Here is a 21,626-nt window from a genome sequence, read left to right as displayed (position 1 = left end):
TAAATAATATTAATAATACGCAATGAACGCAATTGTGCTGATTATAGACACTTAATAGCGCGTTTTTAAGTTTCAAAAGATTGCAACCCCCCCACCCTTTGCCTCACAATGGTTTGATCCACTGCCAGTTCCTTAGCATGCTACGTAACTGCCGTGAGGTTCATTCAGTCAATCGCGCACACACACTAGCTGAATATGCAGAGCTAGCACGCAAATATTAACTATTAAGCTAGCTAGTACCTATTCCATTTATGTGGCGTCGTCAAAGATGGAATCAGCATGCAGATGATGTAAGTTAGTGCTTCAAAGTCCCTGTGATAAGGTTAGCGATAAACTGAAATCCAAACTGAACAGAACTACACTCTCTTCTAACATTGTCTTAAATATATTTAATGGTCTCGTTGCAAAAGCTAAATTGTCGCAAGTGAACTTTTATTTATTTATTTTATTTCACCTTTATTTAACCCAGGTAGCAAAGATTATAGCAAACACCACTGAAACTGAATTGGTGCTCGCTAGCTTTGCAAATTCAGCTATTGTTGGAAGCCAGCCAATATGAAACAAACTATTAAAATTACAAAAGGTTGCAGCATATGTTGTGTAAATGGTGAACTCATACAGCTGTCAACTCTTGTCATTTTAATCCGTTTCACATTTGCTAGCTACCTTTTAGATCGAAGCCCAAATAGAATGATTGAAGATGATAGAAGCCCATCTCCTACTGTAAATAACCTACACAGTGTGTGTGTAGCCAGCCAGCCAGCCAGGTAGAAAAATGGCAGAAAAATAAAAGACGGACATCAGAGTATTTTTCAATACACCAAAACGCATAGTAAGAACCCTAGTAGCCTAATATCTCAAAGACTAGTTGATAAAATGTTCATAAGAAAGAAATGAAATTCTAATGGAAATGTTTCACAATGATGTCATTAGGCAGAGCAGGCAACAGATGGCACACAGACAGCAGAGTTGGGGACAGATATGCAGGGACAGACTGGCAGAGACAGGGAGTCTCAGGTAAGTTTGTTGAGTCTTTGTTTGGCAACATTATGAAAGGTTCTCAATTTTTTGGACTTGTAAAATAGGAACATAATTGGAAAATGCCATGGATACCCCCACTCTCAATTTAAACTGGTGACTGAACTAAGATTTGTTAAAGGCAATGGTATTGCTGTTGTGATTAGTTGTGTAGTTTTGGGTACCGGTAGTTAGGAGTACGGCAAACACCTTATTTCTTTGGTTCCTCAATATACATTTACCATATTACAATGTAGGCTATGTGTTACAGCACTACTTTTGGTGTCCCCCTCAGGAATTGCTCTTGAGAATATTTCATGTAATTGTCCCCTCCAAAGTTGATATCAGATTTTCGCCCCTGTAACCAACAGAGAGGGAATGGGACAAGGCTAACCAACAGAGAGGGTATGGGACAAGGCTAACCAACAGAGAGGGTATGGGACAAGGTTAACCAACAGAGAGGGTATGGGACAAGGCTAACCAACAGAGAGGGTATGAGACAAGGCTAACCAACAGAGAGGGTACGGGACAAGGCTAACCAACAGAGAGGGTATGGGACAAGGCTAACCAACAGAGAGGGTATGGGACAAGGCTAACCAACAGAGAGGGTATGGGACAAGGCTAACCAACAGAGAGGGTATGGGACAAGGCTAACCAACAGAGAGGGTACGGGACAAGGCTAACCAACAGAGAGGGTATGGGACAAGGCTAACCAACAGAGAGGGTATGGGACAAGGCTAACCAACAGAGGGCTCTGAATCAGGACAGAAACGACCGCTGACAATGAGCATGGGTTCCTCTGGTGGTGACTGACCAGTACTGCAGCCCAACAATGTCAAGGCAAAAAATAAAACTTTTAACAATGTCAATGAGAAAGTGAGAATATTTGTGGGTGATTGATTGGTATAAAACTAATGTAAAAAAATGTATATTTTGTCTATCTCAATTATGTTCATACTTCTCAATGCCACAGATTTCCCCCCACATTTATTTTGTCATTGAGAAGTTGATATCCAATGCAAACCACAAAGAAACATTCAAATCGACAAGAAAGAAAAGTTCAACCTCTTTATTTTCAGTCCACATTACCCACGCTGTAATTCACTTATCCACACAGATCACTAAACTGCTCCAGAGTTTATACAGGATCACTAAACTGCTCCAGAGTTTATACAAGATCATGACACATACCAGTACCCTTGTTCAGGTGTTCACACATGATCATCATACAAAACTCCTATTTGGTCTTGTTTAATGTCTATGTCCACAGGTGTTATGGATATTTAAACGTGATAACGGTTTGTGTTTTTTAAAAACTGTAAGCGGAGAGGATGAACAACTAGCTCAAAAAGGAAACAGGAAAAACTACTACTATAGAAAGCACAGAAAAATTCAAAAAAAAAGATGAGATTCAGCTGAATGTGATTCAAAATCCTTGTTTATACCTGGTGCAAACACCGGTCCTTTGTCCTGATCTTGTCCACATTCTCAGAAAAATGTCTACACATGGTAGTAAAATGTGTCTCGTATCTATCCACTGTCTGCATTGTGACCAGATTTCCTGGTCCCTCCCTGTATGCAAATTATTTGAGAGCTATTCTTTCAAAATATTTTATTTAAACACACATATTGATGCCATAATACTATGGTGCTAAATGTCAATCATTTTAGAAGGTGTTTTAATAGTGATTTAAATAGATTCACTGTCCATATGTCTACACTTGTAAGATATCCAGACACAATGTGTGCCTGACTACCTCCGAGGGTGGTCAGGAAGATCTGATCACAATGCTTCTTTTAATCATCTACACCAGTTTGAAAATGTGGGCACAAGCAGAATGATCAGGACAAAGGATGCATGTTATAACCAGGTATAAACAGTGCTTTAGGGAATCCAGTACAACCGAAGACATGATCTGCTCTATACAATTGGTGAACTAATAGCAAGGGCACATATCAATTATTACATAATTTGTCTGTCTCCTGATCTCATTATTCAAACCAATCAATATATAGTATTTTCCCTGAACAATATTTGCACAGTACCTTACAATTGTTTAGATAAATTACATATTGGAGTATTCCCTTTCTAACAGACAATGATTCACTTTGTAAAACCCCCAGAACGGACAAGTTGACAAGCAGAAAGAAAGCATATGTATTCATTTTGTATTGCTACATTTACAACATTTGAGTTAGTTATTTTTTTTGCATAATTTTTCCTGTTTGCAGTTTGGTGTATGGCTGCAATGAAGTATGGCAAATGTCTGTCATATAGCACCAAAAGACTGTTTGCTGGCCAGACATTTGATGACTTGAATAGTATGATGTAGAAATAGTACATAGCAAAAATGTGCAATGCAGCTCAATCTTTTTGCCTGCAAGGTGATTACATTTTACAAAACAGCAAAGAGAAACAATGCTAATAGCATATTACTAGACAAATAAAGCTAGTCAACACAGTCAATACAGGTCTGCTCCGTGTTCCATTGTGATTCACCTACTCCTTTTGTATCCCGGGTTTATTGTTAACGTGTTGCTTTCTGGTCATCTGAGAGGGATACAAAACCACTAGGAGCTGAAAGTCAGACACATGTTACGCAGTGAGCGCTCACTTGGTACAGTAATGTACTTTCCCAAGATTTGACAATAAAACATGTTTTTCATGTTTTTTCAAAAAGATTTTGTTCCAATTACAAATGATAAAAAGGTAGAATTACAGTCTGGTTGCATCCAGGTTACCTTCATTTTAAAAACAGGTTAAGGGGGGAGATCACTTACCAGACCTTAACTTTATCATTTGGGGTTCGTCTAAAAAGCATTAACATAGTTATATAAAAACATATATCCAAATTGTAGCTTCGATAAGCCAGAGTAAGGGAACTAAAGGTTCCAATTTTAAAAAAAGACTTTACTTTTTTAATCTCAGTTATTCAAGAAGTTATATTAATATATAGCACCAGCCTGTAGATCACAAGTCTTGGGGATGTATGTTCTGAAAGAGACAATGTGGTGAACTAAATAGCATAACCCAGACAGCAGTGAGACAAAATGCTGAATTCCCCAAAGAACTAAAAGTGCAGTCCCACTCCAGCAAATTCCCAGACCCAAGCTATCTAACCCCGGCCACAGAACACCTCTCCTCTCCTACCACCTCTATGCCAACTGATGAGGTGCTTCAAGCATTTCCATGAGGAACGTGTCGATAGGGGTGTCACCAATCAGCTTGAAGAAGAACAGGTGCTCCAAACACTTCAAACCAATAGAACGCAGTGCTGGCAGCCTGAGGAGGAGCTTAGCAAACCTGAGGGGGAGGGGTGAAGAGTGAGGGAATGAAATAACGGGACATTAATAAGCTACATGAAAGCAGCAGCAACACTCCTAGCTCTTACAGGCTCAGTTAGCAGCACAACTACAGGAGAGCAGATTAGTACAGTGAGGGAAAAAAGTATTTGATCCCCTGCTGATTTTGTACGTTTGCCCACTGACAAAGAAATTATCAGTCTATAATTTTAATGGTAGGTTTATTTGAACAGTGAGAGACAGAACAACAAAAAAATCCAGAAAAACGCAATTTATAAATTGATTTGCATTTTAATGAGGGAAATAAGTAGTTGACCCCTCTGCAAAACATGACTTAGTACTTGGTGGCAAAACCCTTCTTGGCAATCACAGAGGTCAGATGTTTCTTGTAATTGGCCACCAGGTTTGCACACATCTCAGAAGGGATTTTGTCCCACTCCTCTTTGCAGATCTTCTCCAAGTCATTAAGGTTTTGAGGCTGCAGTTTAGCAACTCGAACCTTCAGCAAGATTTGACGGTACATGGCCCCGTCCATCGTCCCTTTGATGCGGTGAAGTTGTCAGGTTCCCTTAGCAGCAAAACACTCCCAAAGCATAATGTTTCCACCTCCATGTTTGACGGTGGGGATGGTGTTCTTGGCGTCATAGGCAGCATTCCTCCTCCTCCAAACATGGCGAGTTGAGTTGATACCAAAGAGCTCCATTTTGGTCTCATCTTACCACAACACTTTCACCAGTTGTCCTCTGAATCATTCAGATGTTCATTGGCAAACTTCAGACGGGCATGTATATGTGCTTTCTTGAGCAGGGGGACCTTGCGGGCGCTGCAGGATTTCAGTCCTTCACGGCGTAGTGTGTTACCAATTGTTTGGTGACTATGGTCCCAGCTGCCTTGAGATCATTGACATGATCCTCCCGTGTTGTTCTGGGCTGATTCCTCACCGTTCTCATGATCATTGCAACTCCACAAGGTGAGATCTTGCATGGAGCCCCAGGCCGAGGGAGATTGACAGTTCTTTTGTGTTTCTTCCATTTGCGAATAATCGCACCAACTGTTGTCACCTTCTCACCAAGCTGCTTGGCGATGGTCTTGTAGCCCATTCCAGCCTTGTGTAGGTCTACAATCTTGTCCCTGACATCCTTGGAGAGCTCTTTGGTCTTGGCCATGGTGGAGAGTTTGGAATCTGATTGATTGATTGCTTCTGTGGACAGGTGTCTTTTATACAGGTAACAAGCTGAGTGTGCTCTTAATCTAAGCTCGTTACTTGTATAAAAGACACCTGGGAGACAGAAATCTTTCTGATTGAGAGGGGGTCAAATACTTATTTCCCTCATTAAAATGCAAATGAATTTATAACATTTTTGCCATGCGGTTTTCTGGATTTTTGTTGTTGTTATTCTGTCTCTCACTGTTCAAATAAACCTACCATTAAAATTATAGACTGATCAATTCTGTCAGTGGGCAAATGTACAAAATCAGCAGGGGATCAAATACTTTTTTCCCCTCACTGTACGTATTGTTTTACACAAAATACAAATGTATTTATCCAGGATGTACATGCCTTTTAGTGTATGAGATACTAGTACTAATTCATGTAGCACATGAAAGCCTACCTTCCCTGCTGCTCTGGGTATTTCTGCTTGCAGTAGGCTTCCAGTGACGCATAGACCTTCTCTCTCAGGAGCTCCACCTCTCCGGTGTTGGACAGACCTTTAGCGTCTGAGGGAGGGACACAGTTATTGGAAGGAAACCATGACAGTAAAGGTGCAGAGGTAACATTGTGTATGAGGGACTAATGGTAACAATAGAGCACCTGGGTTGAAGAGGACGATGGCACGGAGGCAGCCCAGCTCTGTCTTGTCCATCTGCATGTCTCTCATCTTACTGACCAGCTCAGTGAGAACCCTACAGGAGGCCGGAAAGAGAGGTGGAGAGAGTTTTCTACATAGATATACACTTGGTGTGTGTGTGTGTGTGTGTGTGTGTGTGTAGGTTATTACCGGTCAAATATGGCTCCCACCTCAGCACTCTGCACACTCTCCCTGTGGGGGACAATTACAGTGTGTTATCACATTATGATGATCACAGAATTTAATACAACACTGTTATTATATACCTCTATGGTAATTATTAGAATATTGTACGTTTTCCCTATTAGTGGTTAATGTTATGGGAAGCTGATCCTAGGTCTGTACCTAGGGGAAATTTAACCACATACCATGTGCCTACCTGTCAAAGACGGCCGCCACCCCTGCACTGTGTGCCTACCTGTCAAAGACGGCCGCCACCCCTGCACTGTGTGCCTACCTGTCAAAGACGGCCGCCACCCCTGCACTGTGTGCCTACCTGTCAAAGACGGCCGCCACCCCTGCACTGTGTGCCTACCTGTCAAAGATGGCCGCCACCCCTGCACTATGTGCGTTGTCCCGGTGTAGCTCATTGGCCAGGAGGACCCCGTCCTTCACAGCGATGGAGCGGTGGGAGAAGGAGGCGATCAGAAGTTCATTCCACCCTGACACACACAGGAGAAAAAGAGAGGGGAGAAGACAGGAGAGGAGCAGAAGAGGGAGAAGAGACGGGACAGATACACAGGACGGAAGAGCGGAGAGAATCAGAGAAGGGAGGAGGAGAGACATCAACAACCTCTGGGGCATTTTCTACTGTCCAACAGAGTTAACTCATGGTGCTACTGATAAGATGGATTAATAATGTATCAAATGATAGACCATTGATTGCTTGTTGCTCACTTACTCTACATGGTCAAAAGTATGTGGACATCCCTTGAAATTAGTGGATTCGGCTATTTCAACATTTCTGCTACAATAGCCCCCTGACGAAGGACAGTGAAAGACATTTATGCTACAATAGCCCTCTGGCGAAGGATGGATAAAGCACAAGAATAAAGCATAAAATTAGCGGCTGCAGGCTGCTCTTTTTATATATATATTGCTCAAAAAAATAAAGGGAACACTTAAACAACACATCCTAGATCTGAATGAAAGAAATAATCTTATTAAATACTTTTTTCTTTACATAGTTGAATGTGCTGACAACAAAATCACACAAAAATAATCAATGGAAATCCAATTTATCAACCCATGGAGGTCTGGATTTGGAGTCACACTCAAAATTAAAGTGGAAAACCACACTACAGGCTGATCCAACTTTGATGTAATGTCCTTAAAACAAGTCAAAATGAGGCTCAGTAGGGTGTGTGGTCTCCATGTGCCTGTATGACCTTCCTACAACGCCTGGGCATGCTCCTGATGAGGTGGCGGATGGTCTCCTGAGGGATCTCCTCCCAGACCTGGACTAAAGCATCCGCCAACTCCTGGACAGTCTGTGGTGCAACGTGGCGTTGGTGGATGAAGCGAGACATGATGTCCCAGATGTGCTCAATTGGATTCAGGTATGGGGAACGGGCGGGCCAGTCCATAGCATCAATGCCTTCCTCTTGCAGGAACTGCTGACACACTCCAGCCACATGAGGTCTAGCATTGTCTTGCATTAGGAGGAACCCAGGGCCAACCGCACCAGCATATGGTCTCACAAGGGGTCTGAGGATCTCATCTCGGTACCTAATGGCAGTCAGGCTACCTCTGGCGAGCACATGGAGGGCTGTGCGGCCCCCCAAAGAAATGTCACCCCACACCATAACTGACCCACCGCCAAACCGGTCATGCTGGAGGATGTTGCAGGCAGCAGAACGTTCTCCACGGCGTCTCCAGACTCTGTCACGCCTGTCACGTGCTCAGTGTGAACCTGCTTTCATCTGTGAAGAGCACAGGGCACATGCACATTTGTGGCCTGCTGGAGGTCATTTTGCAGGGCTCTGGCAGTGCTTCTCCTGCTCCTCCTTGCACAAAGGCGGAGGTAGCAGTCCTGCTGCTGGGTTGTTGCCCTCCTACGGCCTCCTCCACGTCTCCTGATGTACTGGCCTGTCTCCTGGTAGCGCCTCCATGCTCTGGACACTACGCTGACAGACACAGCAAACCTTCTTGCCTCAGCTCGCATTGATATGCCATCCTGGATGAGCTGCACTACCTGAGCCACTTGTGTGGGTTGTAGACTCCGTCTCATGCTACCACTAGTGTGAAAGCACCGGCAGCATTCAAAAGTGACCAAAACATCAGCCAGGAAGCATAGGAACTGAGAAGTTGTCTGTGGTCCCCACCTGCAGAACCACTCCTTTATTGAGGGTGTCTTGCTAATTGCCTATAATTTCCACCTGTTGTCTATTCCATTTGCACAACAGCATGTGAAGTTTATTGTCAATCAGTGTTGCTTCCTAAGTGGACAGTTTGATTTCACAGAAGTGTGATTGACTTGGAGTTACATTGTGTTGTTTAAGTGTTCCCTTTATTTTTTTGAGCAGTATATGTATATATATTGCTCAATATATATGTATATATATATATAGTACCAGTCAAAAGCTTGGACATTGTAAAATAATAGTGAAGACATCAAAACTATGAAATAACACATATGGAATCATACAGTAGCCAAAAAAAGTGTTAAATCAAAATATATTTTATATTTGAGATCTTTGCATTGATGATCGCTTTGCACAATCTTGGCATTCTCTCAACCAGCTTTATGAGGTAGTCACCTAGAATGCATTTCTCAGGTGTGCCTTGTTAAAAGTTAATTTTTTGGAATTTCTTCCCTTCTTAATGTGTTTGAGCCAATCAGTTGTGTTGTGACAAGGTAGGGGTGGTATACAGAAGATAGCCCTATTTGGTAAAAGACCAAGTCCATATTATGGCAAGAACAGCTCAAATAAGCAAAGAGAAATGACAGTCCATAATTAATGAAGACATGCAGGTCAGTCAATCCTGACAATTTCAATAACTTTTAAAGTGCAGTCACAAAAACCAAGCGCTTTGATGAAACTGTCTCATCGCCGCAGGAAAGGAAGACCCAGAGTTAACTCTAATGAACTTATCCTCTGCAGCAGAGGTAACTGTCTCACCGCCGCAGGAAAGAAAGACCCAGAGTTAACTAATGAACTTATCCTCTGCAGCAGAGGTCACTGTGACTCAGATTGCAGCCCAAATAAATGCTTCACAAAGTTCAAGTAACAGACATCTAAACAGCAACTGTTCAGAGGAGACTGCATGAATCAGGCGTTCATGGTCAAATTGCTGCAAAGAAACCATTACTAAAGGACACCAACAAAAATAAGAGACTTACTTGGGCCAAGAAACACGAGCAATGAATATTAGACCGGTGGAAATCTGTCCTTTGGTCTGATGAGTTCAAATTTTAGATCTTTGGTTCCAACCGCCGTGTTTTGTGAGACGCAGAGTAAGTGAACAGGTGATCTCTGCATGTGTGGTTTCCAACGTGAAGCATGAAGAAGGTGGTGCGATGGTGCTTTGCTGGTGACACCGTCTGTGATTTATTTAGAATTCAAGGCACTCTTAACCAGCATGGCTACCACAGCATTCTGTAAGGATACTCCATCCCATCTGGTTTGCGCTTAGTTGGACTATCATTTGTTTTTCAACAGGACAATGGCCCAACACACCTCCGGGCTGTGTAATGGCTATTTCACCAAGAAGGAGAGTGATGGAGTGCTGCATCAGATGACCTGGCCCCCACAATCACCTGACCTCAACCCAACTGAGATGGTGTGGGATAAGTTGGACCGCAGAGTTGAGAAAAAGCAGCCAACAAATGCTCAGCATATGTGGGAACTCCTTCAAGACTGTTGGAAAAGCATTCCAGGTGAAGCTGGTTGAGAGAATGCCATGAGTGTGCAAAGCTGTCATCAAGGCAAAGGGTGGCTACTTTGAAGAATCTAAAATATAAAGCATTTTGATTTGTTTAACACTTTTTTGGTTACTACACGATTCTATGTGTGTTATTTCATAGTTTTTATGTGTTCACTATTATTCTACAATGTAGAAAATGGTTTAAAAAAATGTTTTTAAAAACCTTGAACGAGTAGGTGTCTGAAAACTTTTGACTGGTACTGTATATATTAAACCCCCCCACACATATTTGGGTACTAAACCATTTATTATTTATAAATGTTTTACTTATTATTTTAAATATTAAATAAAGAATGATGGAGCAATCTCTTCTCGCCTCTTCACTGTTGACATTGAGACTGGTGTTTTGCGGGTACTATTTAATGAAGCTGCCAGTTGAGGATTTGAGGTGTCTGTTTCTCAAACCTCTTGCTCAGTTGTGCACCAGGGCCTCCCACTCCTCTTTCTATTCTGGTTAGAGCCAGTTTGTGCTGTTCTGTGAAGGCAGTAGTACACAGCGTTGTATGAGAGCTTCAGTTTCTTGGCAATTTCTCACATGGAATAGCCTTCATTTCTCAGAACAACAATCGAACCCACAAAAGCTGATGCTCCAGATACTCAACTAGTCTAAAGGCGGCCAGTTTTATTGCTTCTTTAAATCAGAACAACAGTTTTCAGCTGTGCTAACATAATTGCAAAAGGGTTTTCTAATGATCAATTAGCCTTTTAAAATTATAAACTTGGATTAGCCAACACAATGTGCCATTGGAACACAGGAGTGATGGTTGCTTATAATGGGCCTCTGTAAATCTATGTAGATATTCCTTTTTTTTTTAATTTTAAATCAGCCGTTTCTAGCTACAATAGTAATTTACAACATTAACAATGTCTACACTGTATTTCTGATCAATTTGATGTTATTTTAATGGACAAAAAAAAATGACATTTCTAAGTGACCCCAAACTTTTGAACAGTAGTGTATGGTCTTGTTTTATAATAGCAGGATATATGGTCTTGTTTTATAATAACAGGATATATGGTCTTGTTTTATAATAGCAGGATATATGGTCTTGTTTTATAATAGCAGGATATATGGTCTTGTTTTATAATAGCAGGATATATGGTCTTGTTTTATAATAGCAGGATATATGTTCTTGTTTTATAATAGCAGGATATATGTCTTGTTTTATAATAGCAGGATATATGTGCATGTAATACAATTGCTAGATGTTAGGAATAATCTCACAATAGGGGCAGCTCCTTCTCTATGATCAGTCGTTTTGGGCTCTGCACTGGTAGATAAATGTACGCTATCATATGCACTACTCTGGTTGCCTCTCGAATGAATACGGGAACAGAAAATCACTTGTAAATTCTATTCTTTGAGACAGTGCATATCACATCCAGCCTCCTGATGTCTCCCTCCCTCCAGACAGTGGTACCTGCACGCAGGAGGATGACCTGGTCGTCCAGGGGCAGCTCAGAGAAATGGGGGATCCTCTTGGCCCACTCCACCAATGCAAACAGCTGCTTGTCTGCAGTCTGGCAGATGTTTGTCACCGCATCATGGGGCTAAAACACACAAAAAAGATACAAAAATGCCATAAAATGCAATAACAACAATAACAGACCCTAAAAGCCAATGCTGAAGCTAGAAATAATGCAATAATCACGAGTAGGAAAGAAAATGCTTTTAATCTCCATGCTAAAGAGACAGCAGTTTATCTAACGTTTTTAAAGAATATTCGTCCCAAGAGCTGAGTAGTAGGCTATGAATCACGGAGGCAGATAATTCCTTTAACTGACACCGCAACATTTCCAGAAACTTTCCCGGGTGGAGGACTCCCTGAGTTAGGAATAAACACAGAAGAAATCCTTCAACCACAATTTCCGGAAAATATGGGAATTTTGCAACCCTAATACTGATCCAGGCAACAGTATAGCCCTGTATACTCACAGAGCTACCAGCGGAGCCTGCATCTGAGTGGAGCTCCGCCCTCTGCTCCACGGACGTCTCTGCCTCCAAGATCTTCTCCACGGGCATCTCCTCGTTCACAGCACTGCTGCACTCCAGTCCCTCCTCTCGCTCCCTGATCCTCTGACGCTCCTCCTGGACTGCTGCACCCCGCCATGCATCCAAACACACCACAGAGCAAGGAGAGGAGGGAGAGACGGGAGACAGGAAGAGGGGTGTGGGTTAATAGGAGAGAGGGACGGGAGGGATTCACAAGGTTAGAAAAGACAAAGAGACAGAAGAAAGGAAAGGAGGAAGCCCTATTGTGCCCATCTTAACTCCTGTTAGGCTTCATCCAAACAGGGTGAAAGGTCAAATTGGTATATTTTATATAACAATGCATTCATTTCTTAGCCAATGTGTTGTGAGAATTAGTCTACCAGTGTGTGCCAAGCATTTGTTATTTAATTGCACCCTCTCAATACCACATCCAATCATATTTCATCTCTCCATTCTCCCAATGTCTTTATCCTTACATTTCTGACGTTCATCTTGGACCACTATAGAAAGAGGGAGAGAAAGAATAGGGGAAAAGGAAGAGGGAGAGAGGGGTTAGTTATATGAACCTACCCCCATATGCTCTCCCCCTGTTTTGTTAATGACTTTGAAAACAACGCACCATCCCCCCACACAATACAATGATCAAATAGAAGTTATCGTCAAAGGTTTTACTGGGCTAGGTCAATATTCAACATAACTCAATCATTTCACCAAGTGATTCTGGGCTTTGAACTATACCCTTTTACAACGGCCTACTTCACAATTCAATTTAAAATGTCATTCATTAAAGAAAATGTAGTCAAGTTTGAGATTCTGCAGGTATAAAAAACACGTTTCTCAATCGCTCCCTCCTCCAATTTTATTCATGTTTCCCTTTCAAAAGCACTCCTACAAACTCTCAAAGTTGAAAAATATGAATGGCCCAAAACCATTAGGCTCTGCTCCAAATGTTCAGTCCCTCCCTTCCCTCTTCATGCCCATAGCCAGACGTTCAGTCCTTCCCTATCTTCCCTCTTCATGCCCATAGCCAGACGTTCAGTCCTTCCCTACCTCCCCTCTTCATGCCCATAGCCAGACGTTCTGTCCTTCCCTACCTTCCCTCTTCATGCCCATAGCCAGACGTTCAGTCCTTCCCTACCTTCCCTCTTCATGCCCATAGCCAGACGTTCTGTCCTTCCCTACCTTCCCTCTTCATGCCCATAGCCAGACGTTCTGTCCTTCCCTACCTTCCCTCTTCATGCCCATAGCCAGACGTTCTGTCCTTCCCTACCTTCCCTCTTCATGCCCATAGCCAGACGTTCAGTCCTTCCCTATCTTCCCTCTTCATGCCCATAGCCAGACGTTCAGTCCTTCCCTACCTTCCCTCTTCATGCCCATAGCCAGACGTTCTGTCCTTCCCTACCTTCCCTCTTCATGCCCATAGCCAGACGTTCAGTCCTTCCCTACCTTCCCTCTTCATGCCCATAGCCAGACGTTCTGTCCTTCCCTACCTTCCCTCTTCATGCCCATAGCCAGACGTTCAGTCCTTCCCTACCTTCCCTCTTCATGCCCATAGCCAGACGTTCAGTCCTTCCCTACCTTCCCTCTTCATGCCCATAGCCAGACGTTCAGTCCTTCCCTACCTTCCCTCTTCATGATAATAGCCAGACGTTCAGTCCTTCCCTACCTTCCCTCTTCATGCCCATAGCCAGACGTTCAGTCCTTCCCTACCTTCCCTCTTCATGATAATAGCCAGACGTTCAGTCCTTCCCTACCTTCCCTCTTCATGCCCATAGCCAGACGTTCAGTCCTTCCCTACCTTCCCTCTTCATGCCCATAGCCAGACGTTCAGTCCTTCCCTACCTTCCCTCTTCATGATAATAGCCAGACGTTCAGTCCTTCCCTACCTTCCCTCTTCATGCCCATAGCCAGACGTTCAGTCCTTCCCTACCTTCCCTCTTCATGCCCATAGCCAGACGTTCAGTCCTTCCCTACCTTCCCTCTTCATGCCCATAGCCAGACGTTCCGGCATTCCCTACCTTCCCTCTTCATGCCCATAGCCAGACGTTCAGTCCTTCCCTACCTTCCCTCTTCATGCCCATAGCCAGACGTTCAGTCCTTCCCTACCTCCCCTCTTCATGCCCATAGCCAGACGTTCAGTCCTTCCCCACCTTCCCTCTTCATGCCCATAGCCAGACGTTCAGTCCTTCCCTACCTTCCCTCTTCATGCCCATAGCCAGACGTTCTGTCCTTCCCTACCTTCCCTCTTCATGCCCATAGCCAGACGTTCAGTCCTTCCCTACCTTCCCTCTTCATGATAATAGCCAGACGTTCAGTCCTTCCCTACCTTCCCTCTTCATGCCCATAGCCAGACGTTCAGTCCTTCCTTACCTTCCCTCTTCATGCCCATAGCCAGACGTTCAGTCCTTCCCTACCTCCCCTCTTTATGATAATAGCCAGGTGTTCAGTCCTTCCCTATTCATGATAATAGCCAGACGTTCAGTCCTTCCCTACCTCCCCTCTTTATGATAATAGCCAGACGTTCAGTCCTTCGCTATTCATGATAATAGCCAGACGTTCAGTCCTTCCTTACCTTCCCTCTTCATGCCCATAGCCAGACACTTCTGGTAGCGACAGTACTGGCAGCGATTGCGCTGGCGCTTGTCCACCAGGCATTCTTTGTTATCCCTGCAGGTGTAGCTCAGGTCCTTGCGCACTGTGCGTTTGAAGAAGCCCTTGCAACCTTCACAGCTGTACACACCATAGTGCTTACCTGTGGGAAGGGGGAGGGGTAGACTTGTCACACCAACATTTTAAAAACGATACAACACCAGGCCAAGTAGTACCGCAGTAAACACCATTTTTTTTTTTTTTTAAATCAGTGACCTAGAATCCTGTTCGCCCCATCCCCCAGACGCTCGTTCACGTTTTCTAAAAATTCACACTTCTACTCAATACAACACATTAAATGTAGCTTCACACTGATCACTGTATAACAGAATACTGCATAGAATGTCTGATTTGCTAAGTTGTGCAAAGGCCTACCTGTGATTTGGCTGGAGGAATGGGAGGAAGGAATATACTCCAGTGGAGGCTGCTGAAGGGAGGACGGCTCATAATTATGACTGGAACTGTGCAAATGGAATGTCATCCAACACATAGAAAACATGTGTTTGATACCATTCTGCTCCAGCCATTACCACCAGCCCGTCCTTCCCAATAAGGTGCTACCAACCTCCAGTGATATACTGTACATGCATAATGATCTGCAAGTCATCATCTCAGTAAGAGGAAAACACTGCATGAAACCTTTACTCTTCAGTTAACACAGACACACTGTCTCCCTCACACACACACCACACTTGCTGTCTCCCACAAACACACAATGCTCCCAACTTTTAAAAACGTTCGGCACCAAACAGAATTTAAGGAGTACCAGAAAGAAATAGATGTTTTTATATAGTTTAGTCTTCCATTAGGCCAACAGTATATGAATCCTACCTTTTGAAGCACATCTCATGAGTAGCAGACCCTTTTCCTTTCTTCCTGTTCCAATCAAAATGTGCCTAAACCTACTGCCTCGGTACCAGGTTGTTAGCTAGCTAGGTAACATGACTGAACAACGTTGTTTGTTATCAAAACAATAATTAGCGACCCGGTATTAGTTTAAAATGGCTCACAATTAATTTATTTGTATTATATAAATGTGTGCAAAAGGCATCTCTGGTAATATGGGACATATTTTAGAGACAAGACGTTTTCTTTGCTGTAAAGCAGCAAGGACGCCTGTCGCCAAGCGGTCCTCCATTTTCCCTCTGACACTCAGCAGCTGCATGACCGTGAACTTGAAGTCTACTCAGACTGGTCTGTGCTCTTGGTTATAACAGGCGATGAAATGATACAATGCATCAACACTGCTCCAATGTAACAAATCTAACAACAGAAGACTAACAACAGAAGACTCATCAGGGCCTGGGTCTGATTCCCTGCTCGCCATCACGGCTAAATTATATTTGACGGTGGAATAGACGCACATGAAGAATGAACGGAGAGAAGCAGGTGAGTGAGGGGTGGGCTGGTAGGGGATGCTGAGAGAAGCAGGTGAGTGAAGGGTGGGCTGGTAGGGGATGCTGAGAGAAGCAGGTGAGTGAAGGGCGGGCTGGTAGGGGATGCTGAGAGAAGCAGGTGAGTGAAGGGCGGGCTGGTAGGGGATGCTGAGAGAAGCAGGTGAGTGAAGGGCAGGCTGGTAGGGGATGCTGAGAGAAGCAGGTGACTGAGGGGCGGGCTGGTAGGGGAAGCTGAGAGAAGCAGGTGAGTGAGGGGCGGGCTGGTAGGGGATGCTGAGAGAAGCAGGTGAGTGAAGGGCAGGCTGGTAGGGGATGCTGAGAGAAGCAGGTGAGTGAAGGGCGGGCTGGTAGGGGATGCTGAGAGAAGCAGGTGACTGAAAGGGCGGGCTGGTAGGGGATGCTGAGAGAAGCAGGTGAGTGAAGAGCGGGCTGGTAGGGGATGCTGAGAGAAGCAGGTGAGTGAGGGGCGGGCTGGTAGGGGAAGCTGAGAGAAGCAGGTGAGTGAAGGGCAGGCTGGTAGGGGATGCTGAGAGAAGCAGGTGAGTGAAGGGCAGGCTGGTAGGGGAAGCTGAGAGAAGCAGGTGACTGAGGGGCGGGCTGGTAGGGGAAGCTGAGAGAAGCAGGTGAGTGAAGGGCGGGCTGGTAGGGGATGCTGAGAGAAGCAGGTGACTGAGGGGCAGGCTGGTAGGGGATGCTGAGAGAAGCAGGTGACTGAGGGGCAGGCTGGTAGGGGATGCTGAGAGAAGCAGGTGAGTGAAGGGCAGGCTGGTAGGGGATGCTGAGAGAAGCAGGTGACTGAGGGGCAGGCTGGTAGGGGAAGCTGAGAGAAGCAGGTGACTGAGGGGCAGGCTGGTAGGGGATGCTGAGAGAAGCAGGTGACTGAGGGGCAGGCTGGTAGGGGAAGCTGAGAGAAGCAGGTGACTGAGGGGCAGGCTGGTAGGGGAAGCTGAGAGAAGCAGGTGAGTGAAGGGCGGGCTGGTAGGGGAAGCTGAGAGAAGCAGGTGACTGAGGGGCAGGCTGGTAGGGGAAGCTGAGAGAAGCAGGTGAGTGAAGGGCAGGCTGGTAGGGGATGCTGAGAGAAGCAGGTGAGTGAAGGGCAGGCTGGTAGGGGAAGCTGAGAGAAGCAGGTGACTGAGGGGCGGGCTGGTAGGGGAAGCTGAGAGAAGCAGGTGACTGAGGGGCGGGCTGGTAGGGGAAGCTGAGAGAAGCAGGTGAGTGAAGGGCAGGCTGGTAGGGGATGCTGAGAGAAGCAGGTGAGTGAAGGGCGGGCTGGTAGGGGAAGCTGAGAGAAGCAGGTGACTGAGGGGCGGGCTGGTAGGGGAAGCTGAGAGAAGCAGGTGACTGAGGGGCAGGCTGGTAGGGGAAGCTGAGAGAAGCAGGTGAGTGAAGGGCGGGCTGGTAGGGGAAGCTGAGAGAAGCAGGTGACTGAGGGGCGGGCTGGTAGGGGAAGCTGAGAGAAGCAGGTGACTGAGGGGCGGGCTGGTAGGGGATGCTGAGAGAAGCAGGTGACTGAGGGGCGGGCTGGTAGGGGAAGCTGAGAGAAGCAGGTGACTGAGGGGCGGGCTGGTAGGGGAAGCTGAGAGAAGCAGGTGAGTGAAGGGCAGGCTGGTAGGGGATGCTGAGAGAAGCAGGTGAGTGAAGGGCAGGCTGGTAGGGGAAGCTGAGAGAAGCAGGTGACTGAGGGGCGGGCTGGTAGGGGAAGCTGAGAGAAGCAGGTGACTGAGGGGCGGGCTGGTAGGGGAAGCTGAGAGAAGCAGGTGAGTGAAGGGGCGGGCTGGTAGGGGAAGCTGAGAGAAGCAGGTGACTGAGGGGCGGGCTGGTAGGGGAAGCTGAGAGAAGCAGGTGACTGAGGGGCGGGCTGGTAGGGGATGCTGAGAGAAGCAGGTGACTGAGGGGCGGGCTGGTAGGGGAAGCTGAGAGAAGCAGGTGACTGAGGGGCGGGCTGGTAGGGGAAGCTGAGAGAAGCAGGTGACTGAGGGGCGGGCTGGTAGGGGAAGCTGAGAGAAGCAGGTGAGTGAGGGGCGGGCTGGTAGGGGAAGCTGAGAGAAGCAGGTGACTGAGGGGCAGGCTGGTAGGGGAAGCTGAGAGAAGCAGGTGAGTGAAGGGCAGGCTGGTAGGGGAAGCTGAGAGAAGCAGGTGACTGAGGGGCGGGCTGGTAGGGGATGCTGAGAGAAGCAGATGACTGAGGGGCGGGCTGGTAGGGGATGCTGAGAGAAGCAGGTGACTGAGGGGCGGGCTGGTAGGGGAAGCTGAGAGAAGCAGGTGACTGAGGGGCGGGCTGGTAGGGGAAGCTGAGAGAAGCAGGTGACTGAGGGGCGGGCTGGTAGGGGAAGCTGAGAGAAGCAGGTGACTGAGGGGCGGGCTGGTAGGGGAAGCTGAGAGAAGCAGGTGACTGAGGGGCGGGCTGGTAGGGGAAGCTGAGAGAAGCAGGTGACTGAGGGGCGGGCTGGTAGGGGAAGCTGAGAGAAGCAGGTGACTGAGGGGCGGGCTGGTAGGGGAAGCGGCTGGCTGATTACAGCTGCCACACATGACCTGCTCATACAAGTGACTATTTCTTAAATTCAACTGAATTTATAAACAAAACTGACTTCATAAACATTTAATAACAGGCAGGTTCTTTAGATCGGTAGGGTTGAAAAAGTCAGTAGTATCATATGAAACAGTACTACGGTATTCTAAGTATCATGATGTTTTGGTACTGTGATATTACCGTGGTACCGTATACACTATGTAGGAATGAGGACAGATTTAGTTTTTTGATGAGCAAAGTTACGCAGAGCTTCACTAATTAATGAATCTGCAGTGTTTCAAGAGCCTTTATTGTTTATATAGTGACAGAATCAAACAGGCCAGTAAAGAACATTGATTAGAATGATGGGGAGAGGTCAGGACACACAGCTGAAGACAGCTGACAAAAAGGATTATCCTCTCTGAAATTGCCAGGGATTTAAAATAAGTCCCCGGCCCGACGTTTCACCTCTACTAACCCTGCTCTTAGTGCACAGCACTCACCAGAGGAGCGGTCTCCACAGATAGCACACATGCGTTTCTGGGAGAGCATTATCCCAGGGCTGTGTGCAGACATAGGCCTCAAGCCAAACGGGGGTTTAACATCATCCGAGCTGCTGATTGAGTGCATCCCCATTGTAGAGTTGATCTGTGCACAAACAAAAAGTGGAAAAAAAACAAAATACAACAATGTTGTTATCATGACTGATTAAAACAAAATGTACATCTAGGCTATGTAGGCTAGCCTAAATGTCAGCCTTTCTGTGCGCAGCAACAAACTTCAGCACTAGTCTGAGCTCGGAAATAATTCTAGAGAATAAACGCATACAGAGTAGGATCATTCAAATGCAAAGATGAAAGCAAAACAAGGACCCTGGGTGTGTATCTCACCTGGCTACTGCTAATAGGCCCATAACCCATGGAGGGTGCCACACCAGGGGATCCCAGTGAGGGGCTGATGACTGAGAAAGGCGAGCCAAAGGTGCTGGTGGGACTGTTGGAGGCTGAACTGGTGGGCTGATGCGATGACATGGCTATTGAGCTACCCAGCGGAGAGGAGGATGATAAGTTGTCTGAAGGACAATAATCTGTTGGGGTTGAAGGTTACATTATCACAATTGATAACTATTTTTTTCAAGACTAGCTACATCATCATGTGGCCAGCGAAATGTATTCACATAAATGCCACTTGTAGGCCCCTAGCTACTTAGACAGCTGACGATATTCGGTTGATTGTAAGACATTCAGTATTCTCACTGGTCATTATTTGATCTAACAACTTACTTATCGGTAGCTAGCTAGTTAGGTTGTTCCTACTAACTAGCTAGGTAACGTTAAACTGTTTAATTAAAAATACAAAGGCCTAAATAACTGACCTGTTAGCAAGCTAGCTACCATGGAATGGGGTATGCCCGGTACTGTATTAATGATAAATATTCCTTAATCGTATCAACTGACCTTAGATTTGACAGGCCTCTCTCCACATTACTAACGCTAGTTACTAGCTAGCTAAAATAAAACAAACGTCGTAGCTAGCTAGCTATGTTCGGTAGTTAGCTAACGAGTTACCTCGCTAGGTAGTTAAATTTAAGACGGTCAGTTGACTTTAGCTAGTTACATTTTTTTATAAACACTGGTGTCATCCAAGTGGGCAAATGAGAGATCACTTTAATCCAGCGTTGGCGATGATTAAAAAGCTAACATGTACTTCTGGCTAACATTAGTAAGCAATGGTAAATTAGACCAGACGTTAGCTAACTTTAGTTAGCTAGCTAGCACGTAGCTACTGTATGTAAACTAAACATATGTATACGTTGATTGTAAGCAATTAAATATCACAGCAAGCATCGATTGTACCGAACTTTCAACCTTTTAAAAACGCACACCATGTTTCGCTAGATAACTTGCCGGCTAGCTAGCTGTTTCAAAATCATTGGTGGTAGCTAGCCAGCGAGCTAACGTTAGCTGTCTAGTTAACTAATGCTAATGTTGGCCTCAAAAAGATAAATTCGCGAGTTACAATTGGGGGAACGCAATATACTCACTAGAATCACCTTCGGCACATCGTTGTAGGTTACATAACTATTTCTAGTTGCATATTATTTGCGAAATCCAAGAGACGGACCATATACGAGGTAATAGGCCTACACTCCAACCCCGTTTACTTGATGCTGTTGTTGTTTACACGGAAAGGAAGCCATGTTGGCTCAATGCCAGTGACAGTGTCTTTAGAGCCACAATGTCTCTGGGCAGAACAGTTGCAACATGCACCAGTAGTAGGACTAACGTTTCAATTTCCCTCTATATACTGTACCTAATATATAAAGGAAAATCAACAGATTCACAAATTAAACAACATTACATTTTACAAATGTAACTATACTACTAGCCTACTATGAATATATGTAAATCAATGTAGACTACATCGATTTTGGACCTCAATTTTGGATATTTATCAGCTGATGATGAAAGATTATTCTGCAAAAGCCTATTCCTAATACATTTCATGGTTGAATAATGGTGGTGGTTTGACAGGAGGACAGCTGGTTAAACTACATTTAACACATGCCTGTAAGACATTTAGACTGCTTTATTTCACAATGATTCTTAATCTCAAATATGTTTAGGGTTAAATGATCCTTTAAAAAAAAGTATAAGACATACAACCAATATGGCTCAGTGTCTGTTTGTTTATTCACTTTTCTCATCATGTGATTATTTTGAGAGAAATGCAAATGGTATATTTGGGTGTGGTCTCGTGTGGCTCAGTTGGTAGAGCATGGTGTTTGCAATGCCAGTGTTGTGGGTTCAATTCCCATGGGGGACCAGTACGGAGAAGAAGAAAAAATGTATGAAATGTATGCAGTCACTCTGGATAAGAGTGTCTGCTAAATTACTAAAATGTAAATGGTGTAGCCTATGCAAATCTAGGAAGTTGAGCCTACTGTATATGCAAAGTTGGGTAAGCAGCCTTGGGAGATG

General features: G+C 45.0%; 1 protein-coding gene across 3 annotated transcripts; it reads right to left on the bottom strand.

Moving 5' to 3' along the window:
- Positions 1-2,071: 2,071 nt before the first annotated feature.
- Positions 2,072-20,923, bottom strand: LOC106606082 (retinoic acid receptor RXR-beta-A). Of its 3 annotated transcripts, none has more exons than XM_045719146.1 (12): positions 20,690-20,923; positions 19,536-19,732; positions 19,149-19,293; positions 14,663-14,842; positions 12,567-12,590; positions 12,034-12,194; positions 11,519-11,648; positions 6,706-6,832; positions 6,321-6,362; positions 6,134-6,225; positions 5,934-6,039; positions 2,072-4,321 (listed from the first exon to the last, which is right to left on the bottom strand). In XM_045719146.1, the coding sequence occupies exons 2-12, from the start codon at positions 19,674-19,676 to the stop codon at positions 4,174-4,176; spliced, it is 1,296 nt and encodes a 431-aa protein (XP_045575102.1). In that variant the 5' UTR covers positions 19,677-19,732; positions 20,690-20,923; the 3' UTR covers positions 2,072-4,173. The 3 variants fall into 3 exon arrangements, with proteins under 3 accessions (XP_045575102.1, XP_045575103.1, XP_045575104.1); XM_045719147.1 differs by having other exon boundaries at positions 12,034-12,191; XM_045719148.1 differs by lacking the exon at positions 12,567-12,590.
- Between the last annotated feature and the right edge of the window lie 703 nt (positions 20,924-21,626).

Source organism: Salmo salar, chromosome ssa05 (assembly GCF_905237065.1).
Source record: "Salmo salar chromosome ssa05, Ssal_v3.1, whole genome shotgun sequence".
NCBI classification, from domain to species: domain Eukaryota; kingdom Metazoa; phylum Chordata; class Actinopteri; order Salmoniformes; family Salmonidae; genus Salmo; species Salmo salar.
The sequence above is the reverse complement of the archived record's forward strand: the minus strand, read 5'-3'. Positions and strand labels throughout refer to the sequence as shown.

Coding starts and splice junctions, on each gene's coding strand:
- LOC106606082 (XM_045719146.1), bottom strand. CDS start 19,676: ATGTCATCGCATCAGCCCACCAGTTCAGCCTCCAACAGTCCCACCAGC. Junction 11,649..12,033: donor CAGGCTCCGCTGGTAGCTCT/GTGAGTATACAG, acceptor TGTGTGTTTTAG/CCCCATGATGCGGTGACAAA. Junction 6,363..6,705: donor GTGGCGGCCATCTTTGACAG/GTAGGCACACAG, acceptor TGTCCCCCACAG/GGAGAGTGTGCAGAGTGCTG.